Consider the following 19456-nt stretch of genomic DNA (forward strand, 5'->3'; position numbering starts at 1 on the left):
GTTTGAACTTGAGATTCTTCTGCCTCAGCCTCCCAAGCTGCTGGGATTACAGGAATGTGTCACCACACCTGGCTCCTATTTGAGCACTCTTTAAATTTTTTTTCATTGATATGAACCTAAGTCATGACCAATATATTCATTTTCATGTACAACAAAGAAACTTCTCATAAAGTATGAAGTGGTTGTATGCATTGTTTTAAGAATAGATGTATTGGGCTGGGGTTGTGGCTCAGCGGTAGAGTACTTGCCTAAAACGTGTGTGAGGCCCTGGGTTTGATCCTCAGCACCACATACAAATAAATAAAATAAACATATTGTGTCCAACTACAACTAAAAAATAAATATTAAAGAAATGTATATTTAGGAGTGTGCAAGGATCACATGAATTTATTTTATCTAACTGTAGGAGGAACAACATCATTTGCTGATTTGACAAGGGCAGAAAATGACTAATTATTTAATGTGGAATCTTCTTTCATTTAAAAAATTCACTGTAAAGGATTTACTTTTTTCACCTGTATTGATTCATAGCAGTGGACCGCATGTATTTATATTCTCTGCTTGAGGTTATAGACAATAACTACAGGTGCCTCCTGTCGTTAGTGGCACCAGAGGCTGTTGTTGACCTGTTTTTTAACAGTGTCTCCTTAATAATTTGTGCCAGCCTTGCTTATCCACTCTTGGAGGTTGTCTGTGCCTCTCATTGAATCCTGGCTGGTTTTACGATTCCAGGGTAGATTCACAGCTTTCCTGCCCTGTGTGTCTGTAAAAACCACAGCAAAACCTGGACTTGTGAGGGCACAAGTAAACAAATAACATACCTGGAATCGTAATATTTCTCTTCTTGAGTGATAACTGTTGGATTTCCTAAGAAAAGAACTCTAAACAGGCTGCTCTGCTGGTATAGAACTTCAAAGAGCCTAATTCTAAAAATTTAAGAGAAAATTAGGGCAAAATCTTCAGTTAAGTGGAGGAAAAAATCTACTTCCTATGGAAGTGATGTCTTGCAGTACCTGAGCCCATCTTTCTATAATTGTTGGGAGACTGACTGAACCCCCAAATCAGATTTGACTTGTATTCCCTTCCAACTTCATTGCTGTTAATATTCTTAACTGTATGGATACATTTTATATCAAGATAAAAAGTAATGGCTTGAATATAAAATTTCAGTGGATTTGTACTTTGTTTCTTCTTATTTTCTCCATTCTTCCTTAATTTTTTAAAAACCCATCATAACCCTTGCTGTGCTCGTGTTTGGTTTATAGTGCCAAAGGTCATCTATTTTAACCCTTTGTCTGTCCTCAGGCTCCGGATTTCTATGTGCAGATGAAATGGGAATTCACCAGCTGGGGTGAGTGACTATGGGCTTATAATTTATTTTTGTTTCCATATTTACAGTACCTGTGTTTAGGTTTATTTTTCCTTTGTAAAAGTTACGTATTTTTAAAAAAATCAGATCCAGGAAATGCATACAGAAAAATAAGGAATAACAGTCACCTCTAGCCCCCTTTTGTTTTCCTTCCAGTCTTTATCCCCAAGCATTAGACTTTTGCCCCCAAACATGTACACAGATAGTATATGGACATTTGCTTCTCCTTTTATTTATCTATGTTATTCGTTATTTTTCTTTCTTCTTTTTTTTTTGTTTTTAAAGAGATAGGGTCTCTCCGTCATGCCCAGGCTGGCCTTGAATTCCTAGGCTTAAGCAATGCTCCTACCTCAGCCTCCCTGGTAGTTGGGATGATAGGCATGTTCAACCAAGCCAAGTTATCTTATTTGTTTTTATTTAAGTTTTTAATATTTATTTATTTATTTTGTGTCATTTAGCACTTCATTAGTGGAGGAAATCACTTTAGTCTAGGCAGAGAGGAAGAGGAGATGGACAGGACTAGTACCCATGTAAGGGGATTTTCCTGGAAATCAAATTGTTCTCCATGCAAGTTAAGTGGAGGGGAAATCTACTTCCTATGGAAGTGATGTCATGGATGAGAGCCTCACAGAAAGCAGCAGGCAGCCAGGTGTGGTGGTGCAGGCCTCTAATCCCAGCAGGTCAGTGGGCTGAGGCAGGAGGATCACGAGTCAAAGCCAGCCTCAGCAAAAGTGGGGTGCTAAGCAACTCAGTGAGACCTGTCTCAAAATAAAAAAGGGCTGATGTGGCTCAGTAGCTGAGTACCTCTGAGTTTAATCCCTAGTAACCCTCCCTACCCCGCCTCCTCGCAAAAAAAAAAAAAAAAAAAAAGAAAGAAAGAAAGCAGCAGACATCTACAAAGTCAGAATAGGAGGGTTGCCCTAGTCATGGTTGGGCCACTGAGACGGCACAGCTTTGCTGTCAGGCTGGATGTTGATGATTCAAGTTCTGCAGCTATACCTCTACACTGGCACAGTGGCAGGACCCACCAGGAACTACTCAAAAGTTCCAGGCAATGTCATTGTGGCAAACCAGAGACCACATGATGAACCAGGATTGGTCCTGAGGGCAGTGGAGTCATGGCTCTACACCGGCAGGGCCTCCCACAGGAGTGTGGAAAGTGGGTGCACCTGGTGTCATTCACCTCACATTTCTCCATGAGAGTGAAATTGGGCTAGAACCCATCACCAGGTTAGATGTATTTGAGGGAATTCAGAATCCCTTTGCAGTTGCTTCTCTGATGCCCAAACTGCTTGCAGGGGAAGCCAAGCAAGACTGGGCCAGGATCCAATGTGCTCCTGTGGCTCATTCTTCTGGGTGTAGTCCCAGACCACGGTGCCTCAGAGGGTGCCCTGGGAGCATGGGCACCCAGGTTCCCTGCTGGCCAGCAAGCAGACTGAGAAAGCATCAGTGGGGATAGGCTGCCGCTGTCCCCAGCTGAGCAACATATGTGGCGTGGGTATTAGGGAATTGAGGGGAGACATCAACCAGCGCAGCCATCTTATTAGTTTTTAACATGTCACTATAAAATGCTAAAATTTTTAGTAATTTTGGATAATTTACTTGCATAATTTACTTACTCATTTCTATATGTGGTTCAACTTGATTCTTTCAAACTTACTCTAGGAAAGAAGATGAGGCAAATATTGGAATGGTGTGTGTTTCACCCAATGGATATATTTCTCCAGAATATTATATAAGGCAATTGGGTGTATGTTTTCATAGATGTTCTACTTTTACTTCTTGTCTGTCCATTAACAGTAACTCCAAACTCCCAGGATTTCATCTATTTTCATTTCTAGACTTTTTTTTTTTTTTCCCCAGGCAAAAAGTTCTATTTGTAATGAAACATGTAAGTGAGGTAAAAAGTATATAAAGGAAGAGGATGGGATTGTTCTGAGAAACTAAGGGATTCTTTTCTCATACAGATAGCCATTCTGATTTCAGGTTTTGTTGAAGAGTGATACGTTTTAGACATTTGATATTTTGAATGGAGGATATGTCAATATGGAAGGCCGCGTCCATATGGCAAGAATAGCACGTGTGTGAGAAAGGCCAGATGGACCTACTCAATAGCCCTGGTGGGGGTCAGTAAGTGGAGTTCACTTTGGAATTGAGAATACTCTTGGGATATTCATTTAGAGTTTTTTCAACAATGGAACAGAAGGTCCATTATTTTATTTATTTTTAATTTAATTTTTTTCTTTTCCTTTTTTTTTTTTTTTTGGTGTTGGGATTGAACTGAGGGCCTTGTGCATGCTAAGCACACACTCTACCATTGAGCTGCACCCCCACACCTCCATATTTGTTTGTTTATTTGGCACTGGAGATTTAACCCAGGGGTGCTTTATCATGGAGCTACATCCCCACCCCCACCCCCAGACCCCCTTTTTTAAAATTTTGAGACAGGATCTCACTAAGTTGCTGAAGGCCTTACTAAATTGCTATGGCTGACCTTGAACTTGTGATCCTCCTACCTCAGTCTCTCAAGTCACTTGGATTACAGATGTGCATTACAGTGCCTGGCCAATTTTAATTTACTGTTTTTTTTTTTTTTTTTTTTTTTTAATGAACCCAGGAGCAGTTAACCACTGAGTCACGTCCCCAGCCTTTTTATTTTTTATTTTATTTTGAAATAGGGTCTTACTAAATTCCTTAGGGCCTTGCTAAGTTGTTGAGACTGGCTTTGAATTTGTGATTCTCCTGCCTCAGCCTCCTGAGTTTCTGGGATTACAGGTATGCACCACCATGCCCAGCCCATTTTTATTTTTAAAGGTGACTTCCTATATAATAAGTGGGATACAGGGGCAAGAAATCTAGTTCTATTTAGCAGTCACAATCTTGCCACTCCTCTCCTTTCATTAAAGTCATAATCCTGAATTCTTGGCCTGGGTGTTCTGCTTGGCCCTTAGGTTTTCTCAGTAGTACACTTCTCTCCTCCAGTGCCCTTGGTTTCCAGAATATGCCCTAATGATGTCTGTCGAATTTGGAAAAGTGGTGCCAAACTGCGTGTTGATATCACATTGCTGGGATTTGAAAACATGAGCTGGATAAGAGGGAGGCGTAGTTTTATATTTAAGGGAGAAGGTAAGTGATTCCATTGTAATAATCACTGCTTGAGCTAAAATTACAGTGATTTCACACCATCAAAATGTGTTCATATTCCTGTGCCTAATCTGTCTGATCCTATCTGGGACCTGTGTTTTTGGTTATTCTTATTAAGTATTCAGCTCTCCGTCCCTCTTAGTTCTTGTCTGGCTAGTTCTCTTGCACATGTGATTTGTCATGCACCAGTTAACCCTTCTGACCTGTGGGACAGCTCAAGGCTTTGAGTGCAAGCCTCCTGTCTTGAGTCTCTTTATATTCCCTCTATAATGAGGCCCGATCCTCCTTCTAATGGAGGATCACCCAATGGGATACACAAATAGTTTATACTAATTCCGTAATAATGTATTTTATAAAGATCATAGACAAAATGTGTTCCTAATAAAGAAAGCAAGTTATTTAAAAAATCTATGTCTTTGAGGAAGATGGCCTGGAGACACCTAGGAGTTGTGGAAAGCTGGCCAGATAATCCCAGTGCCAGTAAGTAATTCATAATCATTACTCTTTAGGTTAGGTTTTATCAGATAGCATCTGGGAGGAAAAAGTGAATGATGATACATTTTTTTTAAAGAGAGAGAGAGAGAAAGAGAGAGAGAGAGAGAAAGTGAATTTTTTAATATTTATTTTTTAGTTATTGGCGGACACAACATCTTTATTTGTATGTGGTGCTGAGGATCAAACCCAGGCCACACGCATGCCAGGCGAGCGCGCTACTGCTTGAGCCACATCCCCAGCCCCGATGATACATTTTTAAAAAATATTTATTTACTTTTTTAGTTTTCAATGGACACAATATCCTTATTTTACATTTACGAGGTGCTGAGGATCGAACTCAGTGCCTCAAGCATGCCACATGAGCATTCTACCACTAAGCCACAACCCCAGCCCTGATAATACGTTTTTAAAAAATACTTTTTAGTTGTACATGAACACAATATCTTTATTTATCTTTATGTGGTGCTTGCAGGCAAGGCGAGCGCGCTACCACCGAGCCTCTGAGCCCCAGCCCTGATCATACATGTAATACACGGCCATCCTTTTTTGTGCCTCTTCCTTGCATTGCCCTTAGTTATGTCTTTGTTTCTATTAACAGACAATTGGGCAGAGTTGATGGAAGTCAACCACGATGACAAAGTGGTCACCTCCGAACACTTTGATCTTTCCCAAGAAATGGAGCGCCTCACTCTGGATTTGATGAAGCCTAAAAGCAGGGAAGTTGAGAGGCGGCTCACAAGCCCAGTCATTAACACCAGCCTCGATACTAAAAACATTGCTTTTGAAAGGTATGAATTTAGACTCCAAATTTTAATGTCTAATTCCTGTGCTGCCATCTTTAGTGACATGTATGTGTTAATTGGAAATTATGGACAGATTAGGATTTTTTTCTAATATGGTGTAATAACACTAGTGGGTTTTAAGATTGATTGCTAACCAAATATAAATGGTAGTGGATGTATCCTACCTTGCCTGTCATTTTTATAGTTCAGCATTGGTTAAGTCTTGGGAAAGTGTCTTCATGTACTATTATGGGCCCTGCCTAGTAGATTTTAGTTGGATCTTATTTTATTTTTTGGTACTTTTGGATCCAAAACACTCTTTAATTATAAAGTGTGGAGCTCTGAGTTTCAGGAAGTTGAATTGACCCAGTATTGAATCTTATTGTACTGACTTTAGCCATTCAGATTTACACATACCATATAGTTAAGTATGGTTCTTTTTTCTGCATGTAAGGCCTAATAGTTTGGAGCAAGAGTTTGGAGGGGATTAAATTCTTTTTCAGACTCTATGGAAAAAATTCTCTAGATAGGTCTGTGTCTTCATTAATCCAGATGAGAGCACCATTCCTGTTTATCTAGGTCTGGGTCCCACAGAGGGAATGGAGGGCATTTAAGTGTAGGGGAGGTAGAAGCCGTCACAGTGTCTTTACTGTGGAACACACTGAGCTGAGGGAGCCCACAAGAGCCTTTAGTGTTTGCCTAGGATGTCACATCCAGCTCTGTGCAAAACAAAGTAGCTTAACTTGAGCTAAAATGGACACTATTATCCTGGATTTAGGTGTTATATTCTCTTCATGAGTATGTTCACTGTCCTCTTAAAATTTTTCTTTCCTTCATTTCCAATTAAAAAAATGGTTAATAAAACTAAGAGATTTCTGTTTAGTCAAATAATTTCTAATTTCGATTAGGCTGTGGAATTAGGATATCAATAGCAGAAAGAAAAACCAGAATGTGCAGCCTGTGTGGTGTCCAGCAACTCTTCTGTGTTGGTAGGAGCCCATAGTTGGTAGGACTATCCCCTGAGGCAGGGAAGTCCCCTCACCAGCCTCCTGGTACCAGTCTTACCATTGATAGCTGTTGTTGTCCTGGGACAGTAGGGTTTAGGGACTGGTGATAACTTTACTTGGAAGAGTGTTGGAAAGGTATCTCTAGGCTTCAGCATGTACCTCTGCAGACAGGAGGGTACCTTCAGTTCAGGGGTGTTCATGACCCCAGGTGTAGAGGAGGCTGCCTTCATCACCACAGCCCCTGAGAAGAGAGTGGGAGAGATTGCGGGCTTCAGCAGTTATAAATCACTGTGGCTTTGGGCAAGTAGCCTTATCTCTGCTTTTCTGTTTCCTTAGCTGAAAGAAGAAAATGAATGAGTCTTGAGTTGAAGTGTGTAAAGTCTGTGACTAAGAGCCATTGTGTCTAAAGTAGCTCATTAGTGGAGTTGTTGGAGTCATTGTTTATCATGAAGTGTGATTTCTGAAGGGAGTGTGGCAGCCTGCCCCCCCCCCCCCCCCCCAGTACAGATGAGAAGGGATAGCCATTCCACTTGTACTGAGGAGGAAGGTACACTGTGTACAGCATGGTCACAGGGTTCTCAGACCTTCCAAGCCGAGTCTCCTTCATAGCTGATAGTGGGCTGCTGACGGGGGGCTCCTGGAAGGAGCTGCTTTTTTATGGTGATCAGTGAGCTTGTCAGGCATCGAGCAAGGATTTGAACCACTCTTGAGTGTGCGGTTTGCTAATACGAAAAGTCTGCTCAGCTCCTTCTAACTTGAGTTGTGAGTGTTCATGGATTGAGTGTGGAAGGCGTGGCTTTCTCCCATTTTATGATAGTCACTTTCCTCCATTTCTTTCTTCTAGTCTGTTACTCAAGACTTGATGCTTGAAGAATTTTTGGCCTGCAGCATGTGCTCTGGTTGCCCTTTGGATTTTTCTCTTCTCTGAAAGATTCTGCTCTTCCCACCTCAAATAAAACATTCCCTGCCACCTTCAGAGCTTTCCTTCAGATTGTGGAAGGATCACCAATCCACAGTGCCTGCCAAGTGGCCTTTGGTGTGGTTATCTCAGGGGAGATGTGCAGAGATGGAAAGGGCATGAGAGGGAAGCAGGGATTCTGTCATCTTCAGAAGCCTGAGCTGCAGGGTCAACCAAGGCCCAGGAATTATTAGAATCTTGGTTTTAAATCAGGCATAGCCACTGAGTTCATTAACTAAACTGCTGTCAGAGTGGGCAGTGGAAGTCAGGACGGCTCAGAGTAGATGTGGATGACTGAAGAGCTTGTGGTCCTCCGGGGCACAGCGCAGCTCCATCTTCTCAGACACGTGAAGGATGAGGTGGAGCAGACGGTGTCACTCTCTACTCCCTCAGAGGACTGTGTGCCAGGGAGCAGTGATTTCCCACCTCAGACGTCAAGTGACATTGTAAAGATGAGGAACCAAGGGTTGAATTAGTTAATTGAAAGAAATATCTTGATTTTTCAATTATAGTGGTTCATGAATCAGGTATAGCTCCTGTTCCCTGTCCTGTGACTATTATTTTGTTTCTGAAGGGTAAGTTAGAGAGAGCTAGCATTTGGGGTAATCCCTTTAGGATTCCTGTCCATCCCTGCTGGGGTCATTTTTCACTAATTGTAGACAGCAAGGGGAATCTTGAAGCCTGGTCCCTCCTCCTGTGTTGGGCTAAAATACACACGTACATCCCATTATGTTCCATCTGACAAATTTGATAGCTGTTGTCAATTACCAAATCTCATTAGGAGGAAAGCAGACTGAAAACACAAAATGTAAATGACCACATATGTTCTTTGTGACTTGGATAACCTGCCTGTTCCCTGAGCTTCCTGCACAATGTCCTGCTTCACTAGGGGTCAGAGAAGGCACAGGGCCAAGTAGAGCTAGGATGTGATGTCCTAGACAAACGGCAGGGCTGCTCAGGGGTCCCCTCTGAATGGTAGCATTTCCCAGGCAAAAAGCTGCTTGGAAGAAGAATTAGAACCTCTTGGCTCTTCCTGGTCCCTAAACGCCCCTTCCCAGGAGTACAAAGTTGAATAACTGGGTTTCTGGGTGTGAAACCAATGCTGCAGCTGCCCCTGGAATGCTGGGCTACTTTAGAAGAAATTTCATAGACTGGAGTCAACAGCTGGGCTGCAAAGCCATTTTTAACGTCCTTTGCCCCTGTTGTACTGGGCCAGATAGAATGTGTGATACACAGGCCGTTTCACAGCTCTAATGGCTTCTCCAAGCAGCTCGCTGCAGTGATGAGTTCCTGCCCATCCACGTTCCTCCAAAGAGCAGAATGCTCTGTGCTTCACTGTTTTAAGATTCCTCGATGGAGATGTGGCTGCTAATGCAGACAGCTTCTGCTCATACTCATAGTTAGGATGACCCAGATAAAGGCTCTGACCCAGATGTCTCCTTGTGGCAAGTCCTTGAATGCTGGTCATCTCCACTCACTTCTTTAGGACAGCTGTTCAATAAATGTCACCACCCTTGTCTTCTATGCTGGCAGTTTTTGTAAAGAAGCCAAGAACAGAGGCTGTCTGCGCCTGGAGTGAGGCAAATTGATTAATAACTGTGGGTGGGGGATGGGGATGTTTAAGCCATCTGTCATTGATAGCATCCTTTGTGGACAATAGGACTATGATTTCCAAGTGTCCTTCACTAACTTAAGCTGGGGGAAAAACTGTAAAGGCTGCAGGGATAAATCTGAATGGCATATTGTACATGTAGAAATTTGTGGTGTTCACTTTTTATCAGAACTAAATCCGGATTCTGGGGCTGGAGGACAGATAAAGCAGAAGTTGTTAATGGTTACGAAGCAAAGGTAAAAGGAAACTCTTAAAATAAGATTTAATATAGCTATTTAGCTTCTATGCAAATGAGGAGTCTGTTCAGATTTTTTTCATGCATCTGTGCCATGAAGGTCCTCTGGGGATTAAATACTGTTTAATGTGTCTCTCACTTGGATGTTTGTTTTATCGACTTTCAGAAAAAGGGATAGCATGTTCTGAGGAGGTCTGTAGTTATGCCAAAGAGAAACAGTGTTGTAGAGAAATGAGTATAGGTACCAGTTGTCCCAGTGGGAAGGACAAGCTAGTCATTAATGCTTCAAAAAAGAAAAGAAAAGGGATTAGATTTCACATGCTTTTTCATTTTTTAAAATAACCTGTGTGCTTTTTTTAAAAAATCATGATAGCTTTTGTGTCTCTATTACTTGTATTTTTTTCTTTTTTAACTTATGTCTTTAGCTGATTCTAAGCCTCTATTTTTAAAAAAATCAGCCTAATTGTAACCAAAGGCTCACAGCCTATTTGCATGACATCAGTGACTTTAAAGGGCTGTAATGGCGGAGATGATTGTCTGTTGAGTCATCTGGCCTTTTGTCAGCTGGAAGGTAGGCTGTTTGCTGGCCTTCCCTTAGTTTTGCAGTACAGAGGGACTGATGGCTTGTGGGGATGGTGCCAGGTGCTGCAAGGTCCTCTGGTGGCCTCTGAGTGAGCAGAGAAAGCTTATGTCATGCTCAGCAAGATGCATTTAGAAATAGTCATTCTGGTGCTGAGTGTACTTTCTGCAGCTTTCAATGTTGGGAATCCACACATGGCATCTACAGTTAATTGTCTGTTAACTGTTATATTTGATTTTCCTCAGTCATTCCTGTTAACAGCATTTCCTCTGGCAGTTATAAAATGGATTTATGTGTATATTTTGTCAGTACACAGAATACCTTTCCAGTAGTGATTTGCTGGTTTTCCCTGCCTCTTGCAGGTCTAGAGAACCTGTGTTCTTTCCTTTTCCTTTAAGGCAGTACTGGCAGATTACCACAGATCAGTGGGAGTTTGGGAGTCAGATTTGGGTACTTTAGTACAGTAGGAGCCCAGGTGGGAATCCTAGTTGCAGGACATTTGAGACTGTTTAGCAACAAGAAGGCCAAGTAGGAAGATGCAGTCTGTCGCTGTTCACTCCTCGGTGTTAAACTGTCAAATATGGAAAGTATCTGCTGATGCATTTCTAAGTTGGTAGTTACATATTTTCTTTAAAGGTTCCTAATGATTGTTAACCATTTATCATTTTTATTTTGCTAGATTTTTTTTTTTTTTTTGGCTTCAGCATTCTTGCTCTTGCTGTGCTTATTTTTTGAGTTTTGATTCCCTGTGTCACTATTTTCTTTTGCACACATCTCTCAAGGTCTACACAGTAAACAATGTGAATGTGATAACCAAAATACGCACAGAACATCTGACTGAGGAGGAAAAGAAGAGGTACAAAGGTAATCACCGCCACCCTCCTGCCTCTTTGGTTTTCTTCTTCTCTTTTTCCTTGTATTTTTCACTCTAGAGAGAGCCTTTGTTTGTTCTGTTAAGTTTGCAGTAATGTGATCTGGACATGCTAATCCTAAGCCTGACTTCTTTTTTATGAAAATTTCCTGAGACTGACTCATTCTTGGAGTGTTTCCCCGTAGTTGTCTCAGCTGTAATTAAAGCCATTCATGAGGGTTTGTTTATGTGTCATGATGAACAATTGTTATATTCAGCCAAAAAAATGTAGATAAGGATGTGGGAGAATAGTATCTTGGGAATAAGTGATTTAGTCTTAACTATTGCAGTGAAAGATTTGGATGGAACCTGGGTTCTGAGCCAAACAGTTGCCACATCCTGACTCTGTCAGCTCTGTGGCCTTGTGAAGTTACACATGCTCCATGCCTAAATTTTCTTGGTACTAAAATGAGGGGGATACTGGTCCTTTTTCAGTTATTGAGAAGAATGAGATGAGCAGCCACGTGCAAACCTTTAGTACGGCACATGCAGCATGTGGTAAGCATGTGGTTGCCGCTTACCACCAGCACCACCATGACTGTGCCCATTGCTCAGTTTGACAGGATACTAAGGCCCAGAACATATGGCAGTGAGTGACCGAGGCAGGATTAGAATCCAGATCTGGCTCACTCTTAAATCACAACTCTTTCTACTATTCTGCTCAATTCTTTCTACTATTCTGCTGAATTCTTGGTTTAGTGATCTTAATAAAAAATGTTCTGTAAAGGATAAATTAGAGTTATGGATGATTTTTATCAGCCTGACTATAAATGGGTTTCCTAATGCAGGTAGTTTGGATCCAAAACATTAAAATATGATAAGGAACTTTTTCTATAGTCATAGTCAATTGTAATATTAGACATTAAACATTCCCTCCCTCTGCAGCGGACAGGAATCCACTGGAATCTCTGCTGGGAACTGTGGAACACCAGTTTGGTGCTCAAGGGGTAAGTTGAAGCCACATGCTTTCAGCTCAGTTTAATGAAAAAAAAAAAAAAACACATTATGTGTGCTTGTGATGGATCCTGATTAGGCTGCTCTCTTCAGAAATGTTAGAGAACTCTCAAGTTGGAATTGGAGGTATAATTTTGGATGAGAATTAGATGAGGGAGTCTTTGAAAATAAAGGTTTTGGAGGAGGGCTAAGAGTATAGAAATCAGGTGTTCTTGCTCTCGATTTTGCAGTCACTCATCCAGTATAAACTATGGTCCTTTCTATTAAAATGGCACTTAAAAAAGGGTTTGGGACTGTATTGTAATAGAGCATCTTAACAAACATTTTCTGATTTGTTCCCCACAATAAACTATGTGCAGTTGGTACAATCCGTGTTACTGGGTGAGGTTCCAAAAAAAAAAAAAAAAAAAGAATAAATTTTCTTTCCAGTGTTGAAACTCGAGAATGATAGAACTAGCACTTCAATTTCAAGTCTTTCATGTCGTACACACTTTCAGATATTCTATCTCCCTCTCTCTTTTCTTTTCATAAGCAGGAGGAGAATAGAGAAAAATTTAAAGTTGGGAAACTTTAGACTTGCCATGGTAATATCTTTATAGACTTTCTTGTTCCATGCAGTAACTTAATTTTAAAAGGTTAATGACTGGAACCTCTTGATCTGTAGTTGGTTAACATGTCCGCCTCAGAGACCTGGTACACTAGGTGGAAACCTGTATTACTTGGCACTTCTGACTCTCCTGAATTCTGGCTCAGCAGGATCTCACCACAGAGTGTGCCACTGCAAACAATCCCACAGCCATCACACCTGAAGAGTACTTCAGTGAAGAGTTTGATCTGAAAGACAGGGATATTGGAAGGCCAAAAGAGCTGACAATTAGAACACAAAAGTAAGAATGATTTGGTTGCTACTTTGAACTGATGGATTTTTCTCAGAGGTGCTGTTTTATGGTGTTAGGTTGTCATTCTTCTGCTCCTTTCCTTTCAAAGGAATTTTTAAATTACTTTGTCTGATGAAAACTAACTGTAGATTGTTCCTTTTCCAAATGGACTATAGAGTAGATATAGGAATTCTTTCTGCTGGGTGCAGTGGTGCACACTGTAAAACTAGCTACTTGGGAGGCTGAGGAAGAAAGATCGTAAATTTGAGGTCATCCTGGGAAATTTAGAGAGATTCTGTCCCAAAATAAAAAAATAAAAAAGGGCTGGGGATGTAGCTCAGTGGTAAAGTGCCTTTGGGTTCTATCCCCAGTACCAAAAAAGAAAAGAGAAAAATAATTCTTTTTTCTTATTTAATTTTTTAATTATGAACAAATCTTGGCCAATCAAATGAAATTATTTCCATCAGCTATCAATTTCTTCATGCTTATTATCAGTTAAGGCTACTGTAAGAGTAGGTTGTAATATAGACAGTTTTCCCCATTGCCCGATTCCAGGGTGATCTGAATTCCTTGTGGGTCTAGTCCCTCAGTAGTTCTGAATTAAGAGATAATGGGGGGGGGGGCAGAGAAAAAATGGAGGAACTTTGACTGGGCAAAGGGCAGGGTGGGGTGGGGAGGAGGCATAGGGGCATGAAAGATGGTGGAATGAGATGGACATCATTACCCTCAGTACATGTATGGCTGCACATAAGGTGCGATGCTACGTCTGTTGTGTACAACCAGAGAAATGAAAAGTTGTGCTGCAATTGTATACAACAAATCAAAATGCATTCTGCTATCATATATACCTAATTAAAATAAACAAATAAGTAAATTAAAAAAAAGAGAGATAATGGGGAAGAATGTGGAATAAGGAGGCTGGTGTTGTCTAGCTTACTGCATAGCAATAAAGTGCACGTGGTGGAGGTAGCCTTAGTATTTTTTTTTTTTTTTTTTTTAGTTGTAGATGGACACAACATCTTTATTTTTATTTATTTATTTTTATGTGGTGCTGAGGTTTGAACTCAGGGCCTCATGCGTGCAAGGCAAGTGCTTTACCACTGAGCTACAACCCCAGCCCTGGCCTCAGTATTTCTTTGATCGAATTCTACAGGTTTAAAGCAATGCTGTGGATGTGCGAAGAGTTTCCCCTCTCCCTGGTGGAGCAGGTCATTCCTATCATTGACCTCATGGCTCGAACTAGTGCTCATTTTGCAAGACTGAGAGATTTCATCAAGCTGGAATTCCCACCTGGATTTCCTGTTAAAATAGGTATCATTAAATAAAACTCAGGAACACTTGTAAGTTCTGCCCATTTTTGTGGATGACAGAATCACAGAACTGGAGCACATTTGGTACAGGGTAGCACACAATAAACATAATGCAGGGATCTGAATTATTCTCTGGTTTGATTTGATTTAAAGAAGTGTCATGATGCTAATAAGTTCATTTTACATATCAAAATTTGGAGATCTCCAACCATCAGTTCAATTTATATATGGTGCTGACAGATTAAAAAGGCATGGAAGAATTCATTGTGTTAATGTCAACTGTAAGTGAAACTTCAAATTTGATAATTACTTAAGACAATTGACACCAAGATCCTTTGATAACATAAATATATTTTAGGGCCTGAACTAGTATGTATAATGTTTTATATAATCCATATTATTTGTGAGGAATTTTAACATTCCTGACATTTGAATTCTGGTCAGTCACTCAATCGCTGTGATCGAGAAGAAAATGCTTAACTCTGAATCTACTGTTTTCCCTGTATGTTGTTAGGAAGTTTCAGTGAAATCATAATGGTAAGAAGTGCTTGGCATAGTACCAGTTAGTAAGGACACAGTAAGGGAATGCTTTCAGTATTCTTCTCAAGAAGTTTATTTATAAGAATTTTTACTTTTTATAGAAATTCCCTTGTTTCACGTCTTAAATGCACGGATTACTTTTGGAAATGTTAATGGTTGCAGCACTGCTGAAGAAACTCAAAATGAAGGGACCCAGGCTGATTCAGGTAAGAAAGCAAAGTTGTTTTGTGATTAAAAGAAGTTCATATATTAGTCATTAAATTAATTATTCAGTTTGAAATGGGGGTATCTTGTGAAGTAGATCTCTGTTGGATAAGAAAAATTAGATTTAGTTTAAATTAAATGAAACAATGACTTGTAAAATATGTATGACCACACTTGTATTAAAAAGACAGTATATTCTTAAAAATCAGCTTTATTAAGAGTGATGTCCATACAGTCTAATGCTCCCATTTAAAGTGGATTTGAATGAATGTGTATCTGGACACCACCACAGTCAAGACAGAGAGCATTCCTAGGTGCCACCATTATTTTTTTCTAATGTTCCTTTGCGTCAATCCAATTCATATTTGGGATACTATTATAAATGGATCTGTTTTATTATTTTGTTCAGTTATATTATATAGAAATTGATTTTTAAATTTTGACCTGTTATCATGTAACATTACTGAATTTACTTGACTTCTGGTAGTTTTTTTTTGTAGATTCCTTAGAATTTCTTATGTACATGATCATTTTGTCTGTGAATAAATACAGTTATAATTCTTCCCTGCCATTCTTTAAGCTGTTTATTTCTTTTTCTTGCTTTGTCAGACTGGCTAAGACATCCAGTACAGTGTTGAATAAGAGTGGTAAGAATGGACATCCTTGCCTTGTCCCTGACTTTAGTGGAGCAAGGGTTGTTTCATTATTAAGTATATTAGTTGTAGGTTTTTTTGTAGATGTCCTTGAGTAGGTTAAGGAGATTCTCCATTTGTATCCTTAGTTTGTTGAGAGTTGTTTTTGTTCTGTTGTGGTTTTGAGGTATTGGGGATCAAGTTCATTGTTGAGGGTTTTTACCATTGTTAATTGATTTTTATTAAATGCTTTTTCTCCAACTATTGAGGTGGTCATATGGTTTTTCTCCTTTTAGTCTACCAGTCTGATGAAGCATTTTAGTGTACATAACTTAAAATTTGAAATTAAAAAAGTTGTAGAGTGAACAATAATATACAATTTTATACTCCCATGTGGCAGTAAAGTTGGGTAATATTTTGGCAGGAAGTGTAAATTGGAATACTTTTTTGAAAAAAACAACACTTGGCATTAATTAGTAAATTAAGATGTGACACTCTATGATCTAACAATTTTTAGGTATCTACCCCAGATAAACTCATTCATATGGGCATCTGGAGACCCCCAGTAATGGCCAACAGAATTGCTTACAATAGTGAAAATCTGAAAACTACATAGATGTCATGAGATCACAGAATGTGCTAATTGTGTTATATAATACAACAGAATAAAATACAGTAGTGAAAATAAAAATTTATAGCCAAGTGTAGCAAAACTTAAAAACATAGTGTTGAATGAAAAATAAAACCAGTTTGAATAATTCTGTATGATTCCATTTAAGTCAAGTTGAAAACGGGTTAAACAAACCACTCAGATTTTGCACATGTAGTAAAATTCCATAGAAGAGCAAGGTAGTGAAAACTGCAGTTGGAGGAAGGGGATATTAAGGGATGTACACTTGGGATATGCATGGGCAGTATTCCATGTCTTAGGCTAGGGAAGGAGACACAGGCATTTGTTTTATGGTTGTCATTTTTAAGTGTTTAGATAGTTCATATGCTCCCTTTTTTATATGTTTACCATATTTCCTATTTTAAAAGGAAAAACACATTAGTGTGACTCCCTGTATAAAGACACATAAACACTCCCATGTAGACATACATACAGCACAGTCCTCAAAGGACACACAAGGAAACCCTTGTTACCTCTGGAATTTGGAAATAGAATTAAGGAGAGAAATCTTCACTTTTCATTCTGTAGTCTTCTATTTTTTAAAAAAAATTTTTTTGGTACTTGGGATTGATCCCAGAGGCGCTTTCCCACTGAGCTAACATCTCTAGCCCTTTTTATTTTTTATTTTGAGACAGGGTCTTGCTAAGTTGCTGATGCTGGCCTCAAACTTGCAACCCTCTTGCCTCAGCCTCCTGAGTCCCTGCGATCACAGGCATGTGCTACTGTGCTGTATTTTATTTTTTATAACTGCATTAATTTGTTTGCTAAAATCAAGGCAAAAGAAAAAGGTGCATTATGATATTTTTTATTGTCATAATTTTTTTCTCAAAATCTTTTACATAATAGCAAACGTTGATTATTCAACTTTGATCCTTTCATTCTTTTATTTAATTAAAAAAATTTTTTTTTAAGTTGGCATGGTGGTGAGTGCCTATAGTCCCAGATACTTGGAAGGCTGAGGCCAGAGCACTGCTTGAGGCCAGCAGTTTGTGGCCAGCCTGCGCAACATAGTGAGACCCTGTCTCCAAAACAAAACAAAGTCCCTACCCACATCGAAGTTTGACTGGAAAGTTGTTATAATTAACTTGGACGCTGGATGGTTGCCTTTTGTGTTTCAGCTTCCCAGGTCACCAATTTTGAGGTTGATCAGTCTGTGTTTGAAATTCCTGAATCTTATCACATTCAAGACAATGGCAGAAATGTGCATTTGCAGGATGAAGATTATGAGATAATGCAGTTTGCCATCCAGCAGAGCCTCTTGGAGTCCAGCAGGAGCCCGGTGAGTTTGCAGGATAAATGACAGGGCTTTGGAAGTGTTACCCTCAGGTTTCAGCTATCACCAGAGACTTAGTCTAAATAGCAAGTCTGGTGCATCGAGTATACACACAGATCATTCAATGTTCTACAAACCAGGTCTTTTACAAAAGCTCGCCATATTCGAGACCATCTACGTAATCCCAGTCAGCATCACTCACAAGGTGCCTTCAGACAGGCTTTCCTTTTTCTCTTGTGTTCACCTGTGTAACTAATGATTATGTACATTTCAGGGTGTGCTTTATAATTTTCTAGTATTGAAGCAGTAATTTCAGGGTAACTTACACTATTGTCTTTTTCCTGAGATACTATTTGTCAGTAGACTTAGATGAAGGTAGTAATGGGCTTTTAATCCCCACCTCCTCCCCAAGAAAGGACAACATGGGGTGGTGGTTCCCCAGTAAGTAGGTGATGAAAATGGCTCTTGATTCTGAAGTATGCAAATTTTTTGACTCATGAGAGGCGTCATCCCCTTAAACTCTCTGCTTCTCTAGCAAAAAGTGGAGCTAGGAACAGGAGAGACCTGGGTAAGAATAGTGACCTTATGTCCTGTTGGTGGTATCTTCAGACTTCACCTGCTTGGGACAGTCTGAACCTCAGCTCCTCCCCCATCATTGGCTCCTTCTGTCCTCTCCCTTCTCTGGTTCTCTGCTCTACTCTGCTGGGTCTGATCTGCTTTTTCCACCTTCTGATGGAACCCCTGGGCTCCTGCTGTCCGTTGGTTTGGTCGCTGCTTTTCTCTTTCCTCCCAATGTGCTCTCAGCAGGTATTTGCAGAGTGTGCTGGGAATTCTTTGGTGAGGCGGCCCTGCCCCATCCTCCTGGGGCTGCTAAGCTTGGAGAGTAGTACCCACATTTTAGCACCTCTACTTATAGAGGTTTGGGGTTTTATGGTTTATCCTCAAGTCTTAAGCTTGAGTAATCCGAGTCTCCTCCTTCACGTCCCCTGCTACCACCATAGACCAATTCACAGACCCATTCAGTTTTCTGAGGCTGCTGGGTTGAAGGCCAGATTCCAGAGCAGGCATGTTCCCTGGTAGATCTCCGCCCCAAACCTCAGTGCCAGCCTAGCACACTCTTCCTTCCGTCCCTTCTGTAAGTAGGATTAGCTTTTCCAAACCCAGTATCTATGGAAACTTTATTGACATAAATTTTGACAAGGGGAGTAGCCAAAGTTCCCTACGACAAATATTGAATTATGTCTTCTGCCCTAAAAACCTGCTTTGGTCATTTAAATGTTGCCCAAGTTTAGCTGTTTTCATTAGATTGATTTTTGTGAAGAGTATGGTGGTAGTTGTTCATCAGGGTAGCACTGCATGGTGGTACTGGTTGTGACCTGACATTTGGTGTCATTATTGAGGTAACCCAAGTCCTTATCAGTATTTCACACCAGACTACCAATAATAGGCATGTAAATATTTAAAATTTTGTTTCTTGCTGCTTTGGTTTCCTTATCAGGGTGGTAACTATTCCTTCTAAGAGGTATTCATGTCAATTGTGTTTGATTTTGCTAGGAACTTTCTGGACCAGCTTCGAATGGAGGAATCAGCCCAACACAGAGCTATGAGGCCCAGTACGAGAGGTAATTGACGTGCGTCTTAATGATGTGGCTCTTGTCAAACCAAAGTTGACAAAGGCACTTAATAACACAGGCAGATGCATGGCCTACCCCCTAGCAGGAGACAATGTGTAAGCTCTGCTGCTTCCTCTTTGGCAGTTAGTCGTTAAACCAGCTCTGAACCCTTGACAGTGCCTTTCCAGGAAGGGGTGGTAATGCCGACTGGTTCCCAGGTCTGCGCCATTGGCAAAAAAGATCAAGGAAATGTTTTCTGATTGGTTTTATCCTCTATGAACGTCTGATCA

At 40.2% G+C, this 19456-nt stretch overlaps 1 protein-coding gene across 2 annotated transcripts in view; it reads left to right on the plus strand.

The window, feature by feature from the left end:
• Positions 1-19456, plus strand: part of ANKRD13A (ankyrin repeat domain 13A) — a 36763-nt gene that overhangs the window by 14851 nt on the left and 2456 nt on the right. Inside the window, exons 4-14 of one of the 2 annotated variants that reach the window (XM_081286745.1) lie at positions 1306-1351; positions 4352-4495; positions 5607-5796; positions 9537-9603; positions 10965-11046; positions 11978-12039; positions 12800-12933; positions 14078-14235; positions 14876-14980; positions 17399-17559; positions 19108-19175. In XM_081286745.1, coding sequence (XP_081142871.1) covers positions 1306-1351; positions 4352-4495; positions 5607-5796; positions 9537-9603; positions 10965-11046; positions 11978-12039; positions 12800-12933; positions 14078-14235; positions 14876-14980; positions 17399-17559; positions 19108-19175 — 1217 coding nt within the window. The remainder of the gene's footprint in view (positions 1-1305; positions 1352-4351; positions 4496-5606; positions 5797-9536; positions 9604-10964; positions 11047-11977; positions 12040-12799; positions 12934-14077; positions 14236-14875; positions 14981-17398; positions 17560-19107; positions 19176-19456) is intronic. The other variant, XM_081286746.1, reaches the window with a different exon arrangement.

The sequence above is a fragment of the Spermophilus citellus genome (genome assembly GCF_964194105.1).
Source record: "Spermophilus citellus genome assembly, chromosome: 3".
NCBI classification, from domain to species: domain Eukaryota; kingdom Metazoa; phylum Chordata; class Mammalia; order Rodentia; family Sciuridae; genus Spermophilus; species Spermophilus citellus.